This window comes from Plecotus auritus, assembly GCF_963455305.1.
Source record: "Plecotus auritus genome assembly, chromosome: X".
NCBI lineage: Eukaryota > Metazoa > Chordata > Mammalia > Chiroptera > Vespertilionidae > Plecotus > Plecotus auritus.
This window is the reverse complement of record NC_137784.1, coordinates 140,991,039-141,015,836: the sequence shown is the minus strand read 5'-3', so window position 1 is coordinate 141,015,836 and position 24,798 is coordinate 140,991,039. Positions and strand designations below refer to the sequence as shown.

Genomic DNA, 24,798 nt, shown 5'->3' with positions numbered 1-24,798 from the left:
AAAGTTTCAATTATAGAAGATACATAAATCCCAACAGAAATGGCTGCCGCCACGGAGCAAGCAGAAGGCTTGGCTCCGCTACAGGCTACAAAGTTTCAATTGTAGAAGATAGATAAACCCCAGATCCCAGGGCCTCCACTTGGGTCGCCAGGGGGCGTGGCTGGCCTGCAAACCACCATAGGCCCCTCGCCCAGGCCGCCCCACACCCCAAGGGAACCCCCACCCTGATCCGGGACACCCTTCAGGGCAAACCAGCTGGCCCCCACCCGTGCACCAGGCCTCTATCCTAGCTAATAAAAGAGTAATATGCAGATTGACCATCGCTCCAACACACAAGATGGCTGCCCCCATGTGGTCAAAGATCCTGCCCCCATGTGGACACAAGATGGCCACCACAAGATGGCCAGCAAGGGAGGGCAGTTAGGAGGGACCAGGCCTGTAGGGGAGGGCAGTTGGGGGCGATCAAGCCTGCAGGGGAGGGCAGTTAGGGGTGACCAGGCCTGCAGGGGAGGGCAATTAGGGGCAAACAGGCTGGCAGGGGAGCAGTTAGGCATCAATCAGGCTGGCAGGGGAATGGTTAGGTGGTGATCAGGCTGGCAGGCAGAAGCGGTTAGAGGCAATCAGGAAGGCAGGCAGGCGAGCAGTTGGGAGCCAGCAGTCCTTGATTGTGAAAGGGATGTCCGACTGCCCGTTTAGGCCCAATCCGGGATCGGCCTTAAACAGGCAATCGGACATCCCTCGAGGTGTCCCAGATTGGAGAGGGCGCAGGCTGGGCTGAGGGACACCCCCTCTCCCCCGTGCACGAATTTCGTGTACCGGGCTTCTAGTTTCTTAATAAAAGATTATATAACAGGGGTGGGCAAACTTTTTGACTCGAGGGCCACAATGGGTTCTTAAACTGGACCGGAGGGCCGGAACAAAAGCATGGATGGAGTGTTTGTGTGAACTAATATAAATTCAAAGTAAAGGAGCGGAGGGGAGAGCAAGAGAACCCTCCGCTCTTTCGGCTCCACGGACCGGATAGAACAGCCGAACGGGCCGGATCCGGCCCGCGGGCCGTAGTTTGCCCACGGCTGTTATATAATCTTCCATCTCAGTTTTGAGGTATATATAAACATTTACTTCAGAATTCTTAAGTACATTCTTATAGTTTTATATTTAGCTTTTAACTCTTAAAGATAATTTTGGCCCTAACCGGTTTGGCTCAGTGGATAGAGCGTCGGCTTGCAGACTCAAGGGTCCCAGGTTCAATTCCGGTCAAGGGCATGTACCTTGGTTGCGGGTACATCCCCAGTAGGGGCTGTGCAGGAGGCAGCTGATCGATGTTTCTCTCTCATCGATGTTTCTAGCTCTCTATCCCTCTCTCTTCCTCTCTGTAAAAAATCAATAAAATATATTAAAAAAAAAAAGATAATTTTGCCTTATTACAGAGACATATTATATACAGGGTTGGGCAAAAGTAGTTTTACAGTTCGTATGGAAAAAGACATGCAGGCCATGATTATTACACAATAACTTTATTAACTCAAAAGAATCTTACTCGCAACCATAAACCTACTTTAGCCAATCCCTGTATATAATAAGTAGTTAGAAACATTAAACACTATAGGCCCCTGGGGTTGCTTGGGTTATTTCAATAAATCTAGGCCTCAGTTTATTAATGAAGAAACAGCCAAAAAAAAAAAAATGTTCTGATAATATGAAGATAAAAATCTTCTGAGGCTTAGAGAAAAAGTCAAGACTCCAAATGATTGATGTTGTGTTGCTTGCCATTTCTGTCCTATTTATGGTGTGCTGCACTAGGCAGGATTCTAGAACTCAGAAAGGGGAAGTGACATAGCTGCAAGATACTCAATGTCCCTGGTCTAGGAGCTTCATAATGCAAGATAATGAAAGTCTAGATTGGTTTACCTACAGAGCACTTTTTCATTTCTCTACCAAATGATGTGGGAAATTTAAAAAGTAACTTTAAGCCAGTATTTTAAATAATTGGGTTATGAGTAATTTCCTCATACTCAACTTGCTCAAGGAAAGAGTTTCAAAATGGGAGAAAAGAACTTAAAATGGGATAGTCGACTTCAATTCCTTTCTCTACTTTCGATTGCTAAAGTAAAGTTTCATTATTTGGCTTGAAATGTCTATACTAATTAAAGGGTAATATGCTAATTAGAACCGATAGACCGGAAGTCTTCTGGACATCCTTCCTGACAAAGCCACGGTGGTGAGGGCCAAGGCAGAGGCAGTTAGGGGTGATCAGGCCTGCAGGGGAGAGCAGTTAGGGGCATCAGGTAGGCATACAGGTAAGCAGTTAGGAGTCAGCAGTCCCGGATTGTGAGAGGGATGTCCCAGATTGGAGAGGGTGCAGACTGGGCTAAGGGAACTCCCCTCCACCCCCATGTACGAATTTTGTGCACCGGGCCTCTAGTTTATGTATATAAAAGGCTAATATGCTAAGTGTTTCTCCCTCTGTCCCATCGGTCACTATCATACACACTGACCACCAGGGGGCAGACGCTCAGCGCAGGAGCTGCCGAGCTGCAGTGACTTGGCAGCAGCGGTTCTCGGGTGATGCACCCCGAAACCAGAGAGGAGGGAGCCCAATTCTTCGCAGGGCTGTGCGACTCCACCTTTGGCCATGGGTTATGTAGTTACTGGGGCACTGTCAGCCCTGAATCTGGTTTACTGCACACTTGCGTTTGCGTTCCACATTCTGTACTGACTGCAACTTTGCAGAGTTCCCTCTCTCACTCCGGGACCCCTCGGGGGATGTCAGACTGCCAGTTTTGGCCTGATCCCCGCAGGCCAGGCCGAGGGACCCCACCTGCCAGAGGGACCCCGCTCACTCTGCAGATGCCTTTCCAGCCATGGCGCCACCCCAGGTGCGGCTGGCCAGGGAGAGACCGCAGGAGGTTGGCTCCAGGGCGTGTCTGGCCCATCTCGCCCAGTCCCGCCCTGCCGGCCACCTTCTAATTAATTTCCTTTCAGTGTGCCCAAATCCGTACACCAGGTCACTAGTTTATTATAAACAGTGTTGGATACTTACATGTTCAGAAGATTAAATGTATTCGTTATTCACAGCTCTGTCCTTTGCATTAGGATTGATAAGTGTATTTTAAGTAGAAAAACCTTAATAGTCAGTATATAGACAGTTGCATCAGTTCCTCTAGGGAAATTCCTATTTGTTTTAGACTTGACCTCAGTACTCAGGGAGTCAGTGTTTAACATACAATAAGAAACTGCTAGGTATAATTTGACTGCATGGTTTATCTGACTTCCTTCTTATTTTCACATACTTAGTTTTTAAAATGTTGGTTATTTTTCATCTGACTTTTGTTTGGTTTATCATAGTGTCGTAGTAGTCAGTGTGATGCCTCCAAAAGGCAGTTACGATACCTTCGCTGCTTTTATGGTTTAAAATGCAACTGTATCATTCGGTTGTTAAGTCATATCAGCTCCCTTAGTTATGCTTCCTCACCCTTTTCTTTTCTATTTTAAAATAAAGGCATCTGCACTTTTCATTGTTTTACTTCCCATTTACCCATTTTCTTTTAATTGTTATACAACTGTAGAAATTATGGAGGCAGAATTCTACTAATCTAGCAAACCCTGTTTTCTAGTCTCATCTCTCAACATCCAGAATGTTGTAGAAGCTTACTTAAGTTTTGTCACATTTAATTAGCATGAGATGCTCTTTTATGGTACAGTTTTAATACTTGGATCATTATCTTCCAATTCCTTAAAATATTAATCATTTGCTATACAGTACATCCCCCTCCTGTTTTTCCATTTCCTAAGTAGGAATGTCATCAAATTTTAGATATTTGGACTCATATTTTGTTTAAATTCCAAAGTTAAATAGTGGCAGATGCACAATTCAGCATGAAAAGTGTAATGATCTATGACATAGATTCTATGTGGATATTGTAAGTGACTGTTTTATTTTGCATTGATTTAATGATAGTACTTGTGTGTTTTTTTTGTTTGTTTTTTACCAGTTCAGCCAATTAGTTTTTACTTCTATGGAGTTTATAAGTTAATTCCAATTTTATACCTAAATTTAAAAGCTTAAATTTATCATGTCTATTTTTAAATGTATAGGACATTCGTGCTTTGTGGAAAACTGGTATTGAATAAGAAGATTCATTTATTTAACCTTAGGACCTTAATTGTTACTTGAACTTAAAACTTCACTTTAATAACTAATTCACATACTTCTTAAAAAATTTAGTTATTGTAAACTTAGTTCATTTCTTTGAGATCTGCCATGAACTCTTATTTTTACTTGATGTTGGAGTTGAGAAATTAAGAAAGTGACACCCATTTTGAAATGCTATTTAATGTGTAGCATTTCAAAAGGTGGTAGCAGTGGAATTTTAAGCCTTTGTTTTCTTTAGTGCCAATCAAAACAGGCTGATTTGTAAGGTTTTCCCATTTTGCAAAATCATAGCAAAATGTACTAGTATTCTGTAATTTATGATGAAAAAAATGCCAGTTTTCAATAAGTAAAATAACTAAGTTTTTAACTTCCTTTTATAATTACCATTTTCAAATTATTATCTGGAATTTTAATATGTTAATTTAGGAGTACTTGGTATTTTAATGCATTGGTTATTTTTGAACTTACAATAATTAGGTGAGGAAGGTTAACCAGGAATGATTTGAAAGCTCAAAATTATGTCTTGCTGATTTTCTGAGTTGGGTAAGGGTTTTGAAAGATTGGAAATATGTTTTTTTCTTACACTAAAACAATCACAGTTTGGAAATAATTCTACCATCAATTAAGAATTTATAATGGAAAATAAATCCCAGTTGCTAGTAAGTAATAATTATAGAGTATTAGAATAGATAGCAACTATACATCTCATTTTAAAAATTGATATCATTTGCTATAAAATTTAATATCTGGAATCTTGCTAAGTTTTATTAGTCAAGGGGTTAACACAGAATATTCTTTCCAGATTTGAGAAAAGAAAGGTCTTTTCAAGTTTGAGAATTGTCACTATGATATCTTGGTTATAAATGTTGATATGATAAGAAGAGAGACATATCTATTTTTACTATTATCTGCACCATTTTTGGTGGAGAGAAAATTGGAATTTCTGTTCTTTGGGTGGAAAAATCAGAAAATTACAAGCAAAATTAGGAATGTCATCAATAATTTATGTGTTATATCTTTTCTATTACTTTTCTTCAATGGTAGATATAGAAATCAAGCTAAGTATTTGCTGAAATTAATAATTGTTCTTAGTTTTTTATTGATCCAAATTTTATGGATCTGTGCAACTGCCCAGTCAATTGATTAGGATTTAATTCAGGATTTTAAAATTCTGTTTCCTAAATAAATATACAGCTGATTTTTTTCTCCCTTCTTTTTTTAAAGGAATCTAGGTAAAAATGGCTTATCTAACAGTAGCATTTTATTGGATAAATGTCCGCCTCCAAGACCACCATCTTCACCATACCCGCCCTTGCCAAAGGACAAGTTGAATCCTCCTACACCTAGTATTTATGTGAGTCTGAATTGACTGACTAGAAATAAATCAAACTAGTGTTTGCACCTATCTGTTTTTCATAAGATCTTGCTTTAAATCAATGTGGATGCCCTCTAGGAAACATTAAAATTAGTGGCAGCAGCTTGAATGTTTTTTTTTGGTGGGGGGTGGGGGTGGGGGGATAAAGATGTTTTCAAAAAGATTTTGTAATAGCATGTAAAACATACCTTCTCAGCTATTAACTATGATTACATTAGAGTAGTACTTTAGAGGAATACTTTGTACTGCCCCCAATTTTGAGCAGTATTAGGCAAAAACTACCTAAAAGTATAACATTTTTTGGAGTAAGCTGGGTTTTAAATCTGCAATCTACTAGGTATTTTATACATTGCCTAAAAAAAAACAACAAACCACTATTATTTACCTTAAGAAAAGTGTTTGAGAACATAAAAATGTGGTAATAGATATGTCACTAAAAAGCTGAATTAGATTATTTAAAACTGGATATTTGTTTTACTTTATGATGAACTAGGAAGTTAGGATTTCAATCAAAGCAACTCTTTTTTTATGTTTTTCCTAAGTAGGTCCTTCTACCCCATTTTCTTCCTTCCATCCTCCCACTTCTACCCCAAATGAAAATACTTTAAACTATAAAGTTTGTCTTTAGATATTTGGTTCTGTTTTCGCCCTCTAGAGGCCAAATGTTATATTGACCCTTCCTTAAACCAGTTTCTATTGATCCTTTGTAAGGGAAGTACTGGGATAGAACTGCAACAAAACTTTTAAACAGGTCTGAGGAGTGGGGGAAATGCAAGATTAAGGTTTATCTTTTATGGGTCTTTTTCAGCCTACTTTCATTTTGGTAGTATATTTTTTAATTGATTTTTTCTTTTTCTGTTTGTGATTAAAAAGCCATATACATAAAGTTTATTATCACCATTTTTATGTGCACAGGTAGTAGTTTTAAGTGTATTCTTACTGTTGAAAAACAACTCTACATAACTTTTATCTTGCCAATCTGAAATTCTATACCTATTAAAATGCACTCCCTTTTCCACAGTCTCCCCAGCCACTGATAACAACCACTTTACTTTCTGTTTCTATGAATTTGACTACTTTAGAAACCTTATATAAGGGAAATTGTATACAAATTTTTTTGTGTGTGACTTGTTCAAGTTTCATCAGTGTTGCAGCATATTACAAGATTTTCTTCCTTCTTAAGGCTGAATAGTATTTAAAACAGTCTGATTTTAGAATTTAAATTTTATTTCTCCCACATATTTTGTTCAGGATATATTGGAAAAGAGAGATGTGTGGTTATATCTAATTACAGTTAAGCTCAAAAGACATAGTGATAAAATATTGTCTAATATAAAATACTAATAATGACAGATTGGATGCATTATTAAATCGCAATAAATAATAGATATGAATTTGGCATAACATTTAAATTAAAGGTCTGTTTTCCAGAGATCTAACTGTATGTTTTAATTTTACAGTTGGAAAATAAACGCGATGCTTTCTTTCCTCCATTACATCAATTTTGTACAAATCCAAACAACCCTGTTACAGTAATACGTGGCCTTGCTGGAGCTCTTAAGTTGGGTAAGCTTTAATAAGAAAAAGGAAAAGTTGGTATATATTCTTTACTATCTATTAACTTTTGAAGCACAGGCAGAAACTTGTTTCTATTTATTTTTTCTCCCCCCCCCCCATTTTTATTTTAATATTTTCCTGGCTGTAAGGCTGTGTGTGTATCAGTATTATCTCTTTAATCAATGTAAAGATACTATGATGGTAGTTACTGGCAATTTACTGGTGCTTTTTTAATTCAGCTTTCATTTTGGTGAAACTATATATAATTATAATTATGATTTAGGTTGACTAATAAAATAAATTTTTAATAAAAATTTAGGTAAAATTTGAGGCTACTAATAAGTGCTATTGCCCCCTAAATAGTTCCTGGCACCTGCAGAAATTAAATAACTAATTGAAACTTTAGTACTTGGTCCCTTCATTCTGCCCCTGTTGGTGGCATGATGAATAGTTCCAGGGCTTCAGTGTATGGTTGTAGAAACCTAACAGGAAACTCAGGATGTGCAGAGGCCCCAGTTGGATTGTAAGAGAACTGAATGGAGCACCATAAAATGTTTTCCCTCCTCTCCCCAACCCTCCCCTTTTTAAAAAGCACTTTAAAAATGTTATTTTTAAATATAATTTAAAATATAATTTTTATTTATTAACTACCTTTATTTATTTATGAAGACCTGGGACTTTTCTCTACCAAAACTTTGGTGGAAGCTAACAATGAACACATGGTAGAAGTGAGGACACAGTTGTTGCAGCCAGCAGATGAAAACTGGGATCCCACTGGAACGAAGAAAATCTGGCATTGTGAAAGTAATCGATCTCATACTACGATTGCTAAATATGCACAGTACCAGGCCTCTTCCTTCCAGGAATCATTGAGAGTAAGTAATTACTTCCTGAAGATTATTTTTATTTTGGAGATATATTATTTTAATTTAAAGGGGTACATTACTTCTGTAAGCATCTCATTATTTTATCGTTATCTATATTCTGTATATATAAAAGCCTAAGTGACTGTCGGACCAGTAGCTATGACGCGCAATGACCACCAGGGGGCAGACGCCCAACACAGGCACTGCCAAGCTGCCATGACTTGGCAGTTGCAGTTCTCAGGTGACACACCCGGGACCAGAGAGGAGGGAGCCCGATTCCGGGGTGCGTCACCTAAGAACCGCCCTCCTGCAATCCGGGACCCCTTGGGGGATGTCAGAGAGCCAGTTTCAGCCAGATCCCTGCTGGCCAAGCCTAGGGACCCCACCAGTACATGAAATCTGTGCACTGGGTCTCTAGTATAAAATATTTTATGTGCTATCAAGTTTGCTCTTAGTAAAGTCTAAGAAACCTGTTGGTTGATAAACTAAATATTATTACTACAAGATGTCTCCCTTATCTCTGGGATATTTTTTTTAGAGCAGGGTTTCTTAACCCTGGCATTATTGATATTTTGGGTTCAATAATTGTTAGTTGTGGGGTGTTGTCTTTTGTATTGTAGAATGTTTAATAGCATCCCTGGCTTCTCCCCACTTGGATAATCTTTTTTTTTTTTCAGATTTATTTTTATTATTTTTTTTAATTTAATAAATCTTTATTGTTCAGATTATTACAATTGTTTCTCCTTATTCCCCCCGTAGCTCCCCTCCAACCGGTTTCCACCCCACCCTTTGCCCTTACCTCCCTCCCACTGTCCTCATCCATTGGTGTACGATTTTTGTCCAGTCTATTCTTGCACCCCCCCATACCCCTTTCCTCCTGAGAATTATCAGTCCACTCCCTTTCTATGCCCCTGATTCTATTATATTCACCAGTTTATTCTGTTCCTCATATTTTTAATTCACTTGATTTTTAGGTTCACTTGTTGATAGACATGTATTTGTTGTTCATAATTTTTATCTTTACCTTTTTCTTCTTCCTCTTCTTAAAGAATACCTTTCAGCATTTCATATAATACTGGTTTGGCGGTGATGAACTCCTTTAGCTTTTTCTTATTTGTGAAGCTCTTTATCTGCCCTTCAATTCTGAATGATAGTTTTGCTGGGTAGAGTAGTCTTGGTTGTAGGTTCTTGCTATTCATCACTTTGAATAGTTCTTGCCACTCCCATCTGGCCTGCATAGTTTCTGTTGAGAAATCAGCTGACAATCGTATGGGTGCTCCCTTGTAGGTAATTAACTGTTTTTCTCTTGCTGCTTTTAATATTCTTTGTCTTTTGCTCTTGGCATTTTAATTATGATGTGTCTTGGTGTGGTCCTCTTTGGATTCCTTTTGTTTGGGGTTCTGTGCGCTTCCTGGACTTGTAAGTCTATTTCTTTCACCAGGTGGGGGAAGTTTTCTGTCATTATTTCTTCAAATAGGTTTTCAGTATCTTGCTCTCTCTCTTCTTCTGGCACCCCCATAATTCTGATGTTGGTACGCTTGATGTTGTCCCAGAGGCTTCTTACAAAATCTTCAACTTTTTGGATTCTTTTTTCTTTTTGCTTTTTCGGTTGAGTGATTTTTGCTTCTTTGTATTTCAAATCTTTGACTTGATTCTTGTGTTCCTCTAGTCTGCTGTTGGGTCTCTGTATAATATTTTTTATTTCGGTCAGTGTATGTTTAATTTCTAGTTGGTCCTTTTTCATATCTTCGAGGGTCTCGTTATATTTATCGGCCTTTTCTAGGATATTCTTGAAAAGCCTTATAACCGTGGTTTTGAATTCTATATCCAGTCGTTTGTTTTCCTCCATTTCTTTCGTTTGTGATCTGTTTCTTTGTCGCCGCATTTTCATTGCTTCCCTGAGTTGGTAGGGTAGCTTTGTGTGCTAGGTTTCCTATATGGCCCAGTGGGTCGGCCTCCCCAGTTAACCTGAGGTGGACACTCTTGGTGCACCCCTTTGTGAACTGTGTGTACATCCTTGTTGTTGTTAAGTCTTGATTGTTGTTGGTATCACTGGGAGGAATTGACCTGCAGTCCAGTTGGCTGTGAGGATCAGCTGTGTCTACACTGGGAGATTTTCGGTGCTGGAGACAGCCTTATAGGGTTAGCCTTGCCAGATTGCAAAGGCCTCTGTGCTCAGCTTGGAAGGGCGGAGTCTCATTGCGGAGCAGACAGTCTTGGCTTCCCGTCAGCCCTGCCCTTGCGCGTGAATCTCCAGACTTCTGCCTTCCGCGATTCCCGAGTTTCCACCTGACAGTCCAGATTTTCCCCATAAGAGCGTGGGTCCCCAGGGGCTCGCCTGGAACTGCGGTTCAGTGCAGTCCGAACTGGGGTTCAGTGCAGTCAGGAGCTTCCCACTCCCTTCAGCTAGGGATAGCCTGTGGGAACCTCCACAGTCAGTCTTTGTGCGCACTCGCGCCTTCAGACCCCTGCCGCCGCGGCTCCCAAAAGTTTCCGAGTCTCCGTGTGCCTTTCTCTCTACCTGACAGTCCAAACTCCCCCTGTATGAGCCTGGGTCTACAGGGTTTCGCCCAGAACTGGGGTTCAGTGCAGTTGGAATTGGGGTTCAGTGCAGTCGGGGGCTTCCTTCCCCCTCCCGCCAGAGAAAGCCAGCCAGGCACTCCGCCGCCCTTCCTCTCGGCGCGCGCCGTGTCTCCGTATCTCAGCCCTTTGCCGCTCCTTCTCCGTGAGCTTTCCTCTTTCCTTCTAGTTGTAGAATTTCCACTCAGCCAGCCTTCCTGTGGTTCTGGATGGTGTCTGTTCTGTCTTTCAGTTGTAGTTTTGAAATTGTTGTGCGGGGCAGCAGTTTAGGTGCTTACCTATGCTGCCATCTTGGTTTTTCCCCCACTTGGATAATCTTAGCATACCCCTTAGGCCAGCCGTGGGCAAACTACAGCCCGCGGGCCGGATCCGGCCCGTTCGGCTATTCTCTCCGGCCCGCGGAGCCGAAAGAGCGGAGGGTTCTCTTGCTCTCCCCTCTGCTCCTTTACTTTGAATTTATATTAGTTCACACAAACACTCCATCCATGCTTTTGTTCCGGCCCTCTAGTCAAGTTTAAGAACCCATTGTGGCCCTCGAGTCAAAAAGTTTGCCCACCCCTGCCTTAGCCCCAACCCCAGCTCTGACAGTCAAAGTCTTCAAAGTCTTAAGAAAAGACTCATAGGCCTTTCAGCAATGAAGCATAACTAAAATCCTTTAGAACTATAGTTTAAAAATTCTCCCACAAAGTAAACATAAAAGACCTGCAAAATGAGTTTATTAAATGTATTACTCGTATCCTACAGCTGAAACTTAATATCTGCCTGTAAGTCTTTATTTGTAATTCATTAGATTTGCTGATATCTGTTTTAAATTCTGCCGAGTTCATATTTTCAGTCAAGGCAACATTTATACCTGTAAATCATACATTTGTGTTTCATGTAAAAAATTTTGACAAATGTTTAGAAACTGTACATTGAAAGGGAGGGAGGCCAAAATGTCACGGAGTATTGCTGACTCAAAAATCATGGGATACTGAGTGTTAAGAGAGAACCATGTCTGTGATACAAAAATTGTAGATGATAGTAATTTACATTGAAAAGCACCTATATTTATCCAGTACTTAATTTCCCTAGTAATGGTTTAAATGTTCTGTCATTCATATATAATTCATTATGGAAAAAGAATTTGGCCCAGGAAGATGTTTTTATACCTTTGTTCATAATCAAGAATAGAGAAGTTATTGCCTTCCATCCTTATACATATACTAGAGGCCCGATGCATGGAATTCACGCAAGAGCAGGCCTTTGCAGCCCAGCTTTCCAGACGGTCATTCCGCTGTTCAGCCATTCGGTCAATTTGCATATTACACTTTTATTATTATAGATAGCTACATAAACATGCATGCACGTACCTCTGCTAGTTTAAAAATTGTGTAATCATGATTGATACTTCATAGGCCTCTTAACTTTTTTTAAATTTTCTCTTCTTGAAAAATGGGGCAGGAAATAAGAATCTATAGTTTGTTCACCTTGTAGAAGAATGTTAATAAGGGAGAACTAGTAGGATAGCCTTGTGGCTGATAAAAGAGTTTGGATACCATTGACTATCAGTCTTGATGTGAAGTTTTCAATTGTTTGATAGAAAGGATAGCTGGTTATAGAATACTAAACTGGAATGCTTTCTGCTTAATTTATAGGAAGAAAATGAAAAAAGAAGTCACCATAAAGAACACTCAGATAGTGAATCTACATCTTCAGATAAGTAAGTTACTTTTCATTGTCCACTTAATATTTCTGTTTAAAATGCATGTTTCTAATATTGTCTCTCTTTTTTTAAGTTCTGGGAGAAGGAGGAAAGGACCCTTTAAAACCATAAAGTTTGGGACCAACATTGACCTGTCTGATGACAAAAAGTAAGTCTTTGTAGTCTTTTGGGAACTGAGGTAAAGAGATGTCCTTTGCAAGATTGAGAATTGTATACAATTGTATAAAATTTTCTATTTTATTTCAGATCACTTTTCAAAGTTAATATACAAATTTTAGCTAAATAATATTTTTAGGTCTTGCAATTAAAGTATTTTATTGAATTGAAACCCTTGTATAAATTTTCATCAAGACCCTGACTATATGCTAATTAGACAATCATAACATTATATTTTATGATTAACAATATAATTCTATAGAATAAAATCACACAATTATAAAAATTAGAAGTCACATTTTTTTCTTTTATTGTTTAATTATTTTTATGCTTTTTGTTGGGAAATTTTCTTTGGAAAAATTAAAGCATTTCACTCTTTCCTAAGTGAAAGTAAAGTAATTATAGATTTGATTGTTTTCTGATTAGAGCACAAGGTTTTTGAAGAAGTGATTAACTTAACAAATATTTGTCACGGAGTTTCACTCTTAATCTGTTATTTTATTGCAGGTGGAAGTTGCAGCTACATGAGTTGACTAAACTTCCTGCTTTTGTGCGTGTCGTATCAGCAGGAAATCTCCTAAGCCATGTTGGTCACACCATACTGGGCATGAACACAGTTCAGCTATATATGAAAGTTCCAGGAAGCAGAACACCAGGTAACTTTTATGAACTAACATATCTTCTATAATTGAAAAACAGAATTAATCAGAATGTGAAATATACAAAAAGAGAACCAGAATCTTTTCCATTTACAGAGAATGAAACTGAAAGGATATTTCCTAATCTAAGATTTGACTCTAACTCGGTTCAGATTATGAAGATTTTTCTCCTTCGTATTATATTTTAATAGCCCTGAAACAATAGCATTTTAATCTGGAAAAGGGGTCATTAGAGCACTCCTGGGAAAAGAAGTCCCTGTGGCATAAAGGCTGTTGTTGATCCCATCTACTGCAGGTTAATGGGATATAGTTTTTCCTACCATAATCACAATAAGAAGTATATTTTATATTATGACCTAGTACACATGTATATATACAATAGTTTCATAGAACAATACAGTTTTAAAAAGAAAGTGTAGGTTACAATTGTCCAACTGGATTATAGTGCACAGTTTACAAAGTACATAATCGTGTGGAGGCATTTTCTATTCTGGACTTTACCACTAACTAAGCTTGTCACTTTTGGCAAGTCACATTCCTTCTCTGGGTCTTTTCATTCATTGGTAAAATGAATTACATTGCTTTTAGACTTAAAATTCTGTACAACACTAATGTATTATCTTCTCTGTGCTGCCTTAGATAATTTGGTCTGGCCCTGCCAAGGCATTAAGGGTCAGTTAATTAAATGTTGACCAAATATAGCAGGCTAATTTTAGGTTAATAATTTTGTATGGCCCACGAATGATTTTATAAATATCCAAATGATCCTTGGCAGAAAAAAAGTTTCCCACTCCTGCCTTACTTTGACATGAAATTTCATAGGATGATATTCAAAATATATATTTTTTAAATTTAATAAATCTTTATTGTTCAGATTATTATAGTTGTTCCTCTTTTTTTCCCCCATAGCTCCCCTCCACCCAGTTCCCATCCCACCCTCTGCCCTTACCTCCCCCCTGCTGTCCTCATCCATAGGTGTATGATTTTTGTCCAGTCTCTTCCACACCCCCCACACCCTTTCCCCCCCGAGAATTGTCAGTCCACTCCCTTTCTATGCCCCAGATTCTATTATATTCACCAGTTTATTCTGTTCATCAGATTTTTTTATTCACTTCATTTTTAGATTCACTTGTGGATAGACATGTATTTGTTGTTCATAATTTTTATCTTTACCTTTTTCTTCTTCCTCTTCTTACAGAATACCCTTCAGCATTTCATATAATACTGGTTTGGCAGTGATGAACTCCTTTAGCTTTTTCTTATCTGTGAAGCTCTTTATCTGACCTTCAATTCTGAATGATAGCTTTGCTGGGTAGAGTAGTCTTGGTTGTAGGTTCTTGCTATTCATCACTTTGAATATTTCTTGCCACTCCCGTCTGGCCTGCATAGTTTCTGTTGAGAAATCAGCTGACAATCGTATGGGTGCTCCCTTGTAGGTAATTAACTGTTTTTCTCTTGCTGCTTTTAATATTCTCTCCTTGTCTTTTGCTCTTGGCATTTTAATTATGATGTGTCTTGGTGTGGTCCTCTTTGGATTCCTTTTGTTTGGGGTTCTGTGCGCTTCCTGGACTTGTAAATCTATTTCTTTCACCAGGTTGGGGAAGTTTTCGGTCATTATTTCTTCCAATAGGTTTTCAGTATCTTGCTCTCTCTCTTCTTCTGGCACCCCAAAAATTCAGATGTTGGTACGCTTGAAGTTGTCCCAGAGGCTCCTTACACTGTCTGCATATTTTTGGATTCTTTTTTCTTTTCACTTTTCCGGTTGGGTGTTTTTTGCTTCTTTGTATTTCAAATCTTTTACTTGATTCTTGCCATCCTCTAGTCTGCTGTTAGGTCTCTGTATATTATTTTTTATTTCAGTCAGTGTATGCTTAATTTCTAGTTGGTCCTTTTTCATATCCTCAAGGGTCTCGCTAAATTTATCGGCCTTTTCTACGAAATTCTTGAAAAACCTTATAACTGTGGTTTTGAACTCTATATCCAGTCGTTTGCTTTCCTCCATTTCTTTTGTGACCTGTTTCTTTGTCTCCGCATTTTGGCTGCTTCCCTGAGTTGATAGACTGGCTTTGTCTGCTAAGTGTCCTATAGGGCCCAGTGGCTCAGCCTCCCCAGTTACCTGAGGTGGACACTCTTGGTTCACCCCTTTGTGGGCTGTGTGCACAGTCTTGTAGTTAAGCCTTGGTTGTTGTTGGTATCAATGGGAGGAATTGACCTCCAGGCCAATTGGCTGTGAGGATCAGCTGTGTCTATGCTGGGAGAACTTCTGTGCTGGAGACACCCTTAAGAGACAGGACTTGCAAAAGCCTCTGTGCTCAGCTTGGATGGGGCGGAGTCTCAGGGCAGAGCAGACAGCAATGGCTTCCCATCACCCCTGCCCTATGAGGTCCCTATGTCTCAGTGTCTCGTGGTAATCGCTGCAAGCACTGCTGAGAGAAAGCCGCCCTCGAGTTTTGCCCGCTGCCAGATAGTTCAGTTTCTCCCCGAATGAGTCTGAGTCCCCAGTTTCTCTCCCGGAACTGGAGTTCAGAGCACTCGGGAGCTTTTGTCTCCCTCCCGATTGAGAAAGTCAGCCGAGTACTCAGTTGCCATCCCTCTCTGCACGCGTGCCTCCGTACCTCTGCCTTCCACAGTTCCTCTGAGTCTCAGTGTGCTTTTCTCTTTCCTTCTAGTTGTAGAATTTCCACTCAGCCAGCCTTCCTGTTCTGGATGATGTCCATTTTGTCTTTTAGTTGTAGTGTTGAAATTGTTGTGCGAGGCAGCAGTTTAGGTGTTTACCTATGCCGCCATCTTGGTTTCTGTTACTATACACTTTAAATCAACTGTCTTAAAGCTGTTTAAAGAGATAAAAGAAACCATGGACAAGAACCAAGGGAAACCAGAGATTATCAATAAAGAGACAAATTATAGTAAGAAAGGAAAATATTTTGAAGCTGAAAGTATAATAACTGGAAAAAAATTCACTAGTGGGTTTCAACAGTAGACTTGAGCCGGCTAAAAAAAAAATCAGTAAACATACATAGTTCAAAAGAAACTATTCTAAGGAGAAAACAAAATGAAGAGCAATTAACAGAGCTTAAGAATCCTGTGGGACACTATCAAAAATACTAATGGGCCCTTGCCAGGTAGCTCAGTTGGTTAGTGTTGCCCAATACACCAAGATTATGGGTTCAATCCCTCGTCAGGGCACATATAAGAATTAACCAATGAGCCCTAGCTGGGGGTCCCAGGTTTGATTCCGGTCAAGGGCACATGCCCGGGTTGTGGGCTCAGTCCCTGGTGTGGGCCATGCAGGAGGCAGCTAATCGATGATTCTCTCTCATTGATGTTTCTATCTCTCTGTCTCCCTCTCCCTTCCTCTCTGAAATCAATAAAAATATGTATTAAAAGAAAAAACAGTGAATGCATAAATAAGTGGAACAACAAATCTGCTTCTCTCAAATCAATTAAAAAAACAAAAACAATACCTTTGGAGCATTCTCTGTTGAACATTTCTAAGGTTTCATTTCTAAAGATACATTTTCTATAGAATTTATAGTATGCTGATCTTGTTTTTCTTTTCACATTTTAGGTCATCAAGAAAATAACAACTTTTGTTCAGTAAATATCAATATTGGTCCAGGTGATTGTGAATGGTTCGTTGTTCCTGAAGGTTACTGGGGTGTTCTAAATGATTTCTGTGAAAAGTAGGTTTCCAATCTAAATATTTTTTAAACATAATTATTCAAAAACAGTAATTGTGAAGGACATCTTACTAAAGCTGGATGTCCTAACCAGTTTTCACTTAGCATTCAGCAGAAACTTCATTTAACACAATTTGATTCCAAACCCATTGTTTTGTGTAACTGGGAATACTTTAAGAAAATGCCTTGAAACTACTTCACCCAGTGGTAATAGCCTTGAATTTAAAGGAAAGAAAAATTGAGTTATTAGGCTAATTAAACAGTTGATACATAAGTATTTGTTCATGTGAAAGGTCTGTATTCCAAGAAAAATTGTTTTACTGTAAAGGGTTTTAGAAGTGGAAGAAATTTTATAATTGAACACCCTTATAGATTGTTAATAACTCAAAATTCAACACAGTACTCTTTCCTATATCATTATAATATAAATTCTTTTTAAAACTACTCTGGCAACTTTTCCGATAAAGGAACATTATAAAATTTAAATCAGCTGTTTCAGATTTTGTTTTGTATTATTGAAAGAACTCATCTGATGGAAGTGTTTCTTTCCAAGAATTCTAGAAATAGCCTTCATTTATTTATTTTGTGTTAAAGGGTACCTGGGAAGTGTCTTCATTGATTTAAATTGAAATGTTTGTTTAAATGGAATCTTTCTTTTTTCAAAAAAGTACTCCATTGTGCAAACACCTAATATTTTTAGTTACTAATAACATTAGAAAATTATTTTGGTTAACATGAATTATACATAATTATACAATAAAACAAAGTGGGGGCACTAAAAACATTTACATATGAGAGATTTGGAAACCTTATACATATTCCACATACTGTAATTTCTTAATTTGGCGTTAAAGAATCTTTTTTGTAAATACCCAAATTTAGTAGGAAATGTAAATACAGTTGCAAAAAGACATAGTAATCCAAAATTCCATAGATACATGTATATCCGTATATATGTATATATTTATACATATTGTCTTTGCTATTTAATGACATAGGTTTCTTACAATGTAATAAGAAAGCCAAAGATGTGGAATTTTAAAGTTCCAAATCCTTTGATGAAATAACCTAGTTTAATCTGGTTTACTTTTATGGGCCAACAACCTGGTAGTAGCAGAGATAGAACAGTGTCATGTAGGAAATGTCCATAGTGCTACAGAAAAATTTTTATTTCTCTCATTTTGAGATAGTAGTATATTGTTGCAGCTACAGTACAGTCGTTTGTGTTCATTATTTTTGAGTAGGGATTGGCTATTTTTAGGATTTAGTTTCCTATCTATATGGAGAGGTAACCTGGGAGCAAAGATAATTAGAATAACCAGATGATGTCTAAGAAACTTGAACTTGGGATAATAAAAATATCGAGTTAGTATAAATAGGTAAATTTAATTAAGTGGCAGGAATAGCACTTGCAACCTTAGCATTTCAATATAATTTTGTTTTGCATAAGGATTATTTGAAACTGACTGGTATTGACCTTGTCTGTATTTTGTTTTATGACTTTAAATAATATCTATCTTGAAACTAGTGGCCCGGTGCACAAAATTCGTGCACGCTAAAAGGGGATTAATTAGAGGAAACAATTTAATATTGCTATTTGCCCTTTCTCTATAATAGAAGTGTCAGAGATGAAAGAAAATTAGTAAAATGTATATGAAAACCTTCCTCCTGTCAGAGTCTGGGGCACACCATGGGACCCAGAGTCAAGTCCCTGCCCACCCACATGCGTCTCAAAATCTTGTGAGACCCAGACCTGGCCGGCCCCCCGTCCCTCATTGGGATAGATCCAGACCTGGCCATTCCCACCCTTGTCAAGCCCCGCAGGGCAGGGAACGTAGCCTCAGGTCCCCTGGCCCGGCGCCAGGACCGGTAGCATGGCCTGAGGTCCCCCAGCCCAGACCGAGGTGGAGGGGGGCGTGTCTTGAGGTCCCCCGTCAAGCCCCACCAGGTGTGGGACATGGCCTGAGATCCCCTGTCAAGCCCCACTGGGTGGGGGGCATGGCCTGAGGTCCCCAGTCAAGGCCTGCCAGGTGGGGTGGGGGGTGCAGCCTCAGGTCCCCCGGCCCGGCACCGGGAGTGGGGAACAGCCTCAGGTCCCCTGTCAAGCCCCATCGGCAGGGAGTTGCAGCCTCAGGTCCCCCATGGGCGGGGGGCACGGCCTGAGTTCCCCCGACCCAGCAGTGGGGGTGCACCTTGAGGTCCCCTGTCAAGCCCCGCCAGGCAGGGGGGTGCAGCCTCAGGGCCCCTGGCTCAGTGCTGGGGTGGGGGGTGCGGCCTGAAGTCCCCTGTCAAGCCCCACCTGGTGGGGGGTGTGGCCTGAGGTCCCCGGGCCTGGCACTGGGGCCAGGGGAGCAGCCTGAGGTCCCCTAGCCCAGCACCAGGAGGGGAAGCGCACCTTGAGGTCCCCCGTCAAACCCCACTGGGTGGGGGGCATGGCCTGATGTCCTCTGTCAAGCCCTGCCAGGTGGGGGGCATGGCCTGAGGTCCCCCGGCCTGGCGCTGGGGTGGGGGGAGCAGCCTGAGGTCCCTTAGCCCAGCACCAGGACGGGAAGCGCACCTTGAGGTCCCCTATCAAGCCCTGCCGGGTGTGGAAGGCGGCCTGAGGTCCCCTGTCAAGCCCCACCGGTTGGGGTTGTGTCCTGAGGTCCCCTGTCAAGCCCCACAGGGGTGGGGGAGGGCGTAGCCTCAGGTCCCTGCTGATTGCTTGTTAAGGCTCCTTATGGGAACTTGGCCTCAGCTGTGGGTGCAGCCATCTTTGTGAGGAGTGATGGTTAATTAGCATATTCCCTCTTTATTAGATAGGATAGCCATTCATTTGAAAAATGATAAAAAGGATGCTTGCTGTTTTGTAAGTTTGAGGGTGTCTTTTTTTTGGTCTTTTTTTTTTTAACTTAGTTGTTGATAATTTGATGGTCTTGATTGCTTGCTTGCTTTTGGACGGCAACACGTGGGCAAAGTAGAGCTAGGATTTGTGTTTGTAGCAATATTTTGCTTTACAGGCAAGTTTTTCTGGATTGTATCTACACAGCCTTATCACAAACAGTAAGCCAATTCTTATCCCTTGCAATTAGGCCACAACCATTGGCAGTCTGTTCTAGACTTTGAGGAGTAGCCTTGCATTTGTGTTTTTTGTTTGTTTGTTGTTTGTTTGCTTGTTTTTAGGAAAAACGTAAGATTGAGATTCTGTCTAGATTATAGGTTGGTAAGCTTTTCATAAAGGTCCAAATAATAAATATTTTAGGCTTTGCAGGTCATAGGGTCTTTGTCACAACCATGTCGTTACAGCACATAAACAGTCACACAATATGTAAATAAAGGGTCATGGCTCTGTTTTAATAAAAAATTTTATTTATGAAAACGCAATGGGCTGGATTTGCCAATCCTTGATACAAAAAAAATAAAATAAAAATGAAATTGAAACCAATGAAAATAATTTAAAGGTGCACTTTATCATAACTTTTAGCACAAGGCACAGAAATAAAGACAAGGCTATCAGATATTAAGGAAAGGAAGATTTCCACTCTGGAAGTTTTTCATTCCCAAAAATGAAATCTAAAGTAGTAAATTGAATTTTTAAGAATTCTTTTGTAGGAAAAGTTGTTTATGTAGTTTATAATGTACTTCATATTATATCATGATGAAGTAGAATAAGAAGCTGGATTTTAACATATAAGCATAGTAATATGATCTGTAGAAATGTTTCCAAAGTGTACTGGTTGTGGCAGCAGTGATGGTTATTTGTGCATATGTGTGATTGTAGTACATGGGTGAGATTGTTCATTTTGCATAGTCACCCAGTCATGAAAACTAGAGACCATCTCTTTTTCACTTACCTCAGAAATAGAAGTTCCTAGTACTTTATTTGTCACAGTGTTTCTGTTTACGGATTTAAAGGACTTGATGTCAAGCTCCATCTTCTATTTACCTTTTAGAGATTTCTCAGTACTCCAGGAAGAAGGGTTCAATCAAAATAGCCTTTAGAGAAGTGAAATTAAAAATTATGTGTATAAGTGTTGCTTAAAGGTAGCTTTGGATTTTATTTGGATCTTTAAAAAATCATCTTAAGATAGTAATACTGATCTTTGGGTAAGTCATCCAAAAATTAACTCATTAATTTTACCCCCTGTACATATAGCAGTTCTTACTGCACAAGCCATTACTTTTAAATGCAATGAATGAACATATTTTTAAAACTCCTGACATTTGTCTTCTAGTTTTATAAGGAGCTTATTAAAGTACTTGATACATTCGCATTATTTTTTCTTATTTCAGAAATAATTTGAATTTCCTAATGGGTTCTTGGTGGCCCAACCTTGAAGACCTTTATGAAGCAAATGTTCCAGTGTATAGGTTTATTCAGCGCCCTGGAGATTTGGTCTGGATAAATGCAGGCACTGTTCATTGGGTTCAGGCTATTGGCTGGTGCAACAATATTGCTTGGAATGTTGGTCCACTTACAGGTATTTTAAAGATTATGCTTTAAAAAAACCGTTTAATTTATAAGGGATTGTATTTGATCTTTTTTTTTTCTCTTGGAATATACCCCACTAAAAATTGGAAGAAGAGTGTCTCCTTGAATAAAAATTTAATTTGTAGTACAAGAAATTAAATTCAAGTTAATAAATAGAAATCCAAGACTATAGATCTCAGCAAAAAGAAATATATATCTTAATATACAAGGAAATATATATTTTAAAAAACAATAGACATTTCTTATTCCTCATTATAATAGTTTAAAATGGGTATTTGTGATCAGTGGGTGGCTTTCCTTCATGCAATAGAGTGCTTGGTTTTGTTTTGTAAAGGAAACCCCTTATGGGAGAAAGCAAAATAGAGTACTTAGCTTTTCAAATTTTTCTTCTCTCTGGTGTTATGAATAGCCCTATTATATCAAAATCCATTTGGATTCTGCCTGCCTTCAGGCAGTAGATAGTTAAGATGAATAATACGGCCTTTGGAGCCAGATAGACCTGGATTAGGACCAGGACTTGGCTCTTGCAACTTTGGGCAAGTTACATAACCTCTCAGGGCTTCAATTTCTTCATTTGTATAATGGGAATAATAAAATGAGAAAGGCGATACTGTAGATTAAATGAAATAATGTATTAAAATAGCTCAGCACAATTGCCTGGCACATAGTTAAAATAAGCACTGTTTACATGATCGCTGTTATTATTACCATATTATCAAAAAACATAAAAAAAATTATTTTTGTAATATTTTGAGGTTTTCAGAATTGGTTTTGATGATATCACCCGAGAAGGTGATAATGGTTATCTTCATAAATTTTGGTACTTTGGGTTGCTTTATAACTGTTTTTTTTTCCCTAGCCTGCCAGTATAAGTTGGCAGTGGAACGGTACGAATGGAACAAATTGCAAAGTGTGAAGTCAATAGTACCCATGGTTCATCTTTCCTGGAATATGGCACGAAATATCAAGGTCTCAGATCCAAAGCTTTTTGAAATGATTAAGTAAGTGCTTTCTAAAACTGCTGTACTCCCTCTCTTTTTGGGGAGTGTTAATTATTCAAACCCCCCACCCCCAGAATTATGTTGACATCAAAACAAAATGGTCCAGAAGTCTAGCAAATTATAATACAATGATCCACACGTTAAAAGCATTTTTCCCTTCCAAATAGTTAGTGCACTGTTGTATAAAGAGGATCAAAGGCACAGATGACTTTTAAACAATTAGATTCACAAACCTTGCTTCCCCACTATCTTCTGAACCACCTGATTCCTAGGAGAACTTTAGTTTTAATATTGAAAGACTGCCCTTAGTATTGGGAGAGGAAATGACATCATAAAATACTTGCTGGTACAGAGAAATTAGCATTTAATATAGGGATTTGACTAAAATGTTAATTTTTTATTTTCATTAAATCATCTATCTTACAATTGTCCCTTTATTTAGCTGCTTTAAACATGTAATGCAAGTTATTTGAATACATATGTTTTAGTAAGCTTCTCATTTATTATCACAGTGTCTGACCTAGCTATATTATAAATCTGCTTAGAAGTAACATTTTCAAATAGTGCTATATAGCAGTGTTTCCCTAAACTGTGTTTTCTACTGTTACTACCCCTGTTCCCAAAAGGTAGGGAATTCTGGTCAAAGAAATATGGGAAATGATGGATTAGGTAAAGTTCTTTTTTTCTTAAGTGTTGGTGTGTTTTGTGAATGGGGAGAAGGGTTATAATGTATTGTATTTCCCCAACCCATTTGTTTGACCAGTATCTTTTGAAGAATTGATCTCATAAACTTATTTTGGAATACACTGCTTTATATTCACTGATGAAATAAATTTGTCTTCGTTAAAATAATACTGAAGTATTTTTCCTGCAGCTCTAATCATTTGGTCAGCATGTGTTGTTTTTAAAATACTGCCTTTTAAAAGTAATCATGACTTACTAAAATGATTTCAAACCTAAGTCCCAAATTTTATTCAAACAAAAATTGTGTGGCCAAGGTAATATGTGTGTGGATGTTCTTATGATACTGTCCTTTATCAGTTGCACCATTTTTATCTAGTCCTGGGCAGAAGTGGTAGGAGGAGGCAAAGGTAACAAAAACTAAATCATAGCAAGTAATGTACAGATACTTGAAACAGTTGGATCTTAGGTATCATGCCCTATACATGTAATTGGTAGTGGAGTGTGGGGGTTGTTTATCCATTTATTCTATTACTAGGGGCCCATTGCACTAATTTGTGCACCTTGAAACGAACTGTGAGCCGCGAGGCTGCAGTGGACACAGGGGCAGGTCTTGGCCCATCCTCCGTGCCCCACCCCAACCCTCCCACCGCAGCCTCTGGTCCCCTGTCTGCCGGCAGGCCCGCTCCTGCCGCTGCCACTCCCGTGTGCTGACAGCGTGGAGTGATTGGGGCCGGCACCAGCAGCAGGTGTGAGCAGCAGCTGCTGCCCAGATCACCCCTCAGGAGCAGGGGGAGGTGGAGAAGCCCTCAGGGGGGATCAGGGCTGGTGGCAGGCGCCAGCAGCAGGTCTGAGCAGTGGTGCTGGCTGCGGGTGCAAGCAGGGCTGGCACCAGCAGCAGGTGTGAACGCCTGGTGGGACCACAGCATGCAGGAGCAAAGAATGTTCAGTAACCACCAGAGGCTCGCCTCGATGACAGTGACATGCGCCCCGCCCTGGTCTGGTGCCCCTGGTCACCTGCTCCACCATCCCGCCATGGCCGATGCCAACCATGTTCCATGCTCTGCCACCTGCTGCTGATGCCCTCCGTGTTCCATCCACACCCCCTGGTGGTCAGCACACATCATAGCAACTGGTTGTTTGCCGTTTGGTCTATTTACATATTAAGGTTTTATATATATAGATATCTCGGAATGGTACTTGCTTCTGAATAGGAAATTAAGGGTTACTTTTGGGGAAAATTTGTCTAAAGTCACTAAAGATGTTTAGTTAATTTAGAGATAGGCATAAACTAGGTAAATTCAGATCAGTTTTGCTGTAAAATTGTCTCCATATCATTGCTTTGGCCCTCAAATCTAGTATCCTGCCAATAAAGGTAGTGGTATTGATTTGTTCTAGCTTCTTTGAGCTATACCAGTTCTTAAGAAATGGTGTTCTCCCCTGCCATTCCTTTCCTCTGCTTTGAGTCACTTTCTTCATCCCCTGTTCACGCCACCAACATTCTACATTTACTATGCCCCTGTCACTTCTCTTGCTGAGGTCACCAGCGACCAACTATTTTAAACATATTAAGGCACAGATTTAAACTTTCTTTAATGTCTCCATTTGTACCTCAGATCTGACCCCCACTTACCTTGTCAGCCATTTCTCCCAATGCTGCCTTGAGATGTGTGCTTGAATTTTCTGTTTATTTTTATCACTCTGGTATTTTAAACCGTCTTTAATATGCACTGCAATTTTTACACCTCCTCTCTTTTTTCTCCTTTGAATTATCTTTCAGTAAAGCTTTAATTCATTATACATTGAGCATATGAATTGTGGGTTATTTTAAAATATCAGCGAGATAAAAAGTGGAGTGGAGAAGATATACAAATATAGTCCTCTTCCTTAACTTGCTCCCTGAAAGTTGTT

General features: G+C 39.4%; 1 protein-coding gene across 8 annotated transcripts in view; it reads left to right on the top strand.

Annotated features, from left to right (window-relative positions):
• KDM6A (lysine demethylase 6A) overlaps positions 1-24,798 on the top strand; it is a 159,950-nt gene that overhangs the window by 122,576 nt on the left and 12,576 nt on the right. For all 8 annotated transcript variants that reach the window (XM_080651992.1, XM_080651991.1, XM_080651989.1 and 5 more), the window contains 9 exons: positions 5,381-5,510; positions 6,992-7,097; positions 7,758-7,963; positions 12,172-12,236; positions 12,313-12,387; positions 12,903-13,051; positions 16,623-16,737; positions 21,007-21,194; positions 22,065-22,206. In XM_080651992.1, the coding sequence (XP_080508118.1) occupies positions 5,381-5,510; positions 6,992-7,097; positions 7,758-7,963; positions 12,172-12,236; positions 12,313-12,387; positions 12,903-13,051; positions 16,623-16,737; positions 21,007-21,194; positions 22,065-22,206 (1,176 nt within the window). The remainder of the gene's footprint in view (positions 1-5,380; positions 5,511-6,991; positions 7,098-7,757; positions 7,964-12,171; positions 12,237-12,312; positions 12,388-12,902; positions 13,052-16,622; positions 16,738-21,006; positions 21,195-22,064; positions 22,207-24,798) is intronic.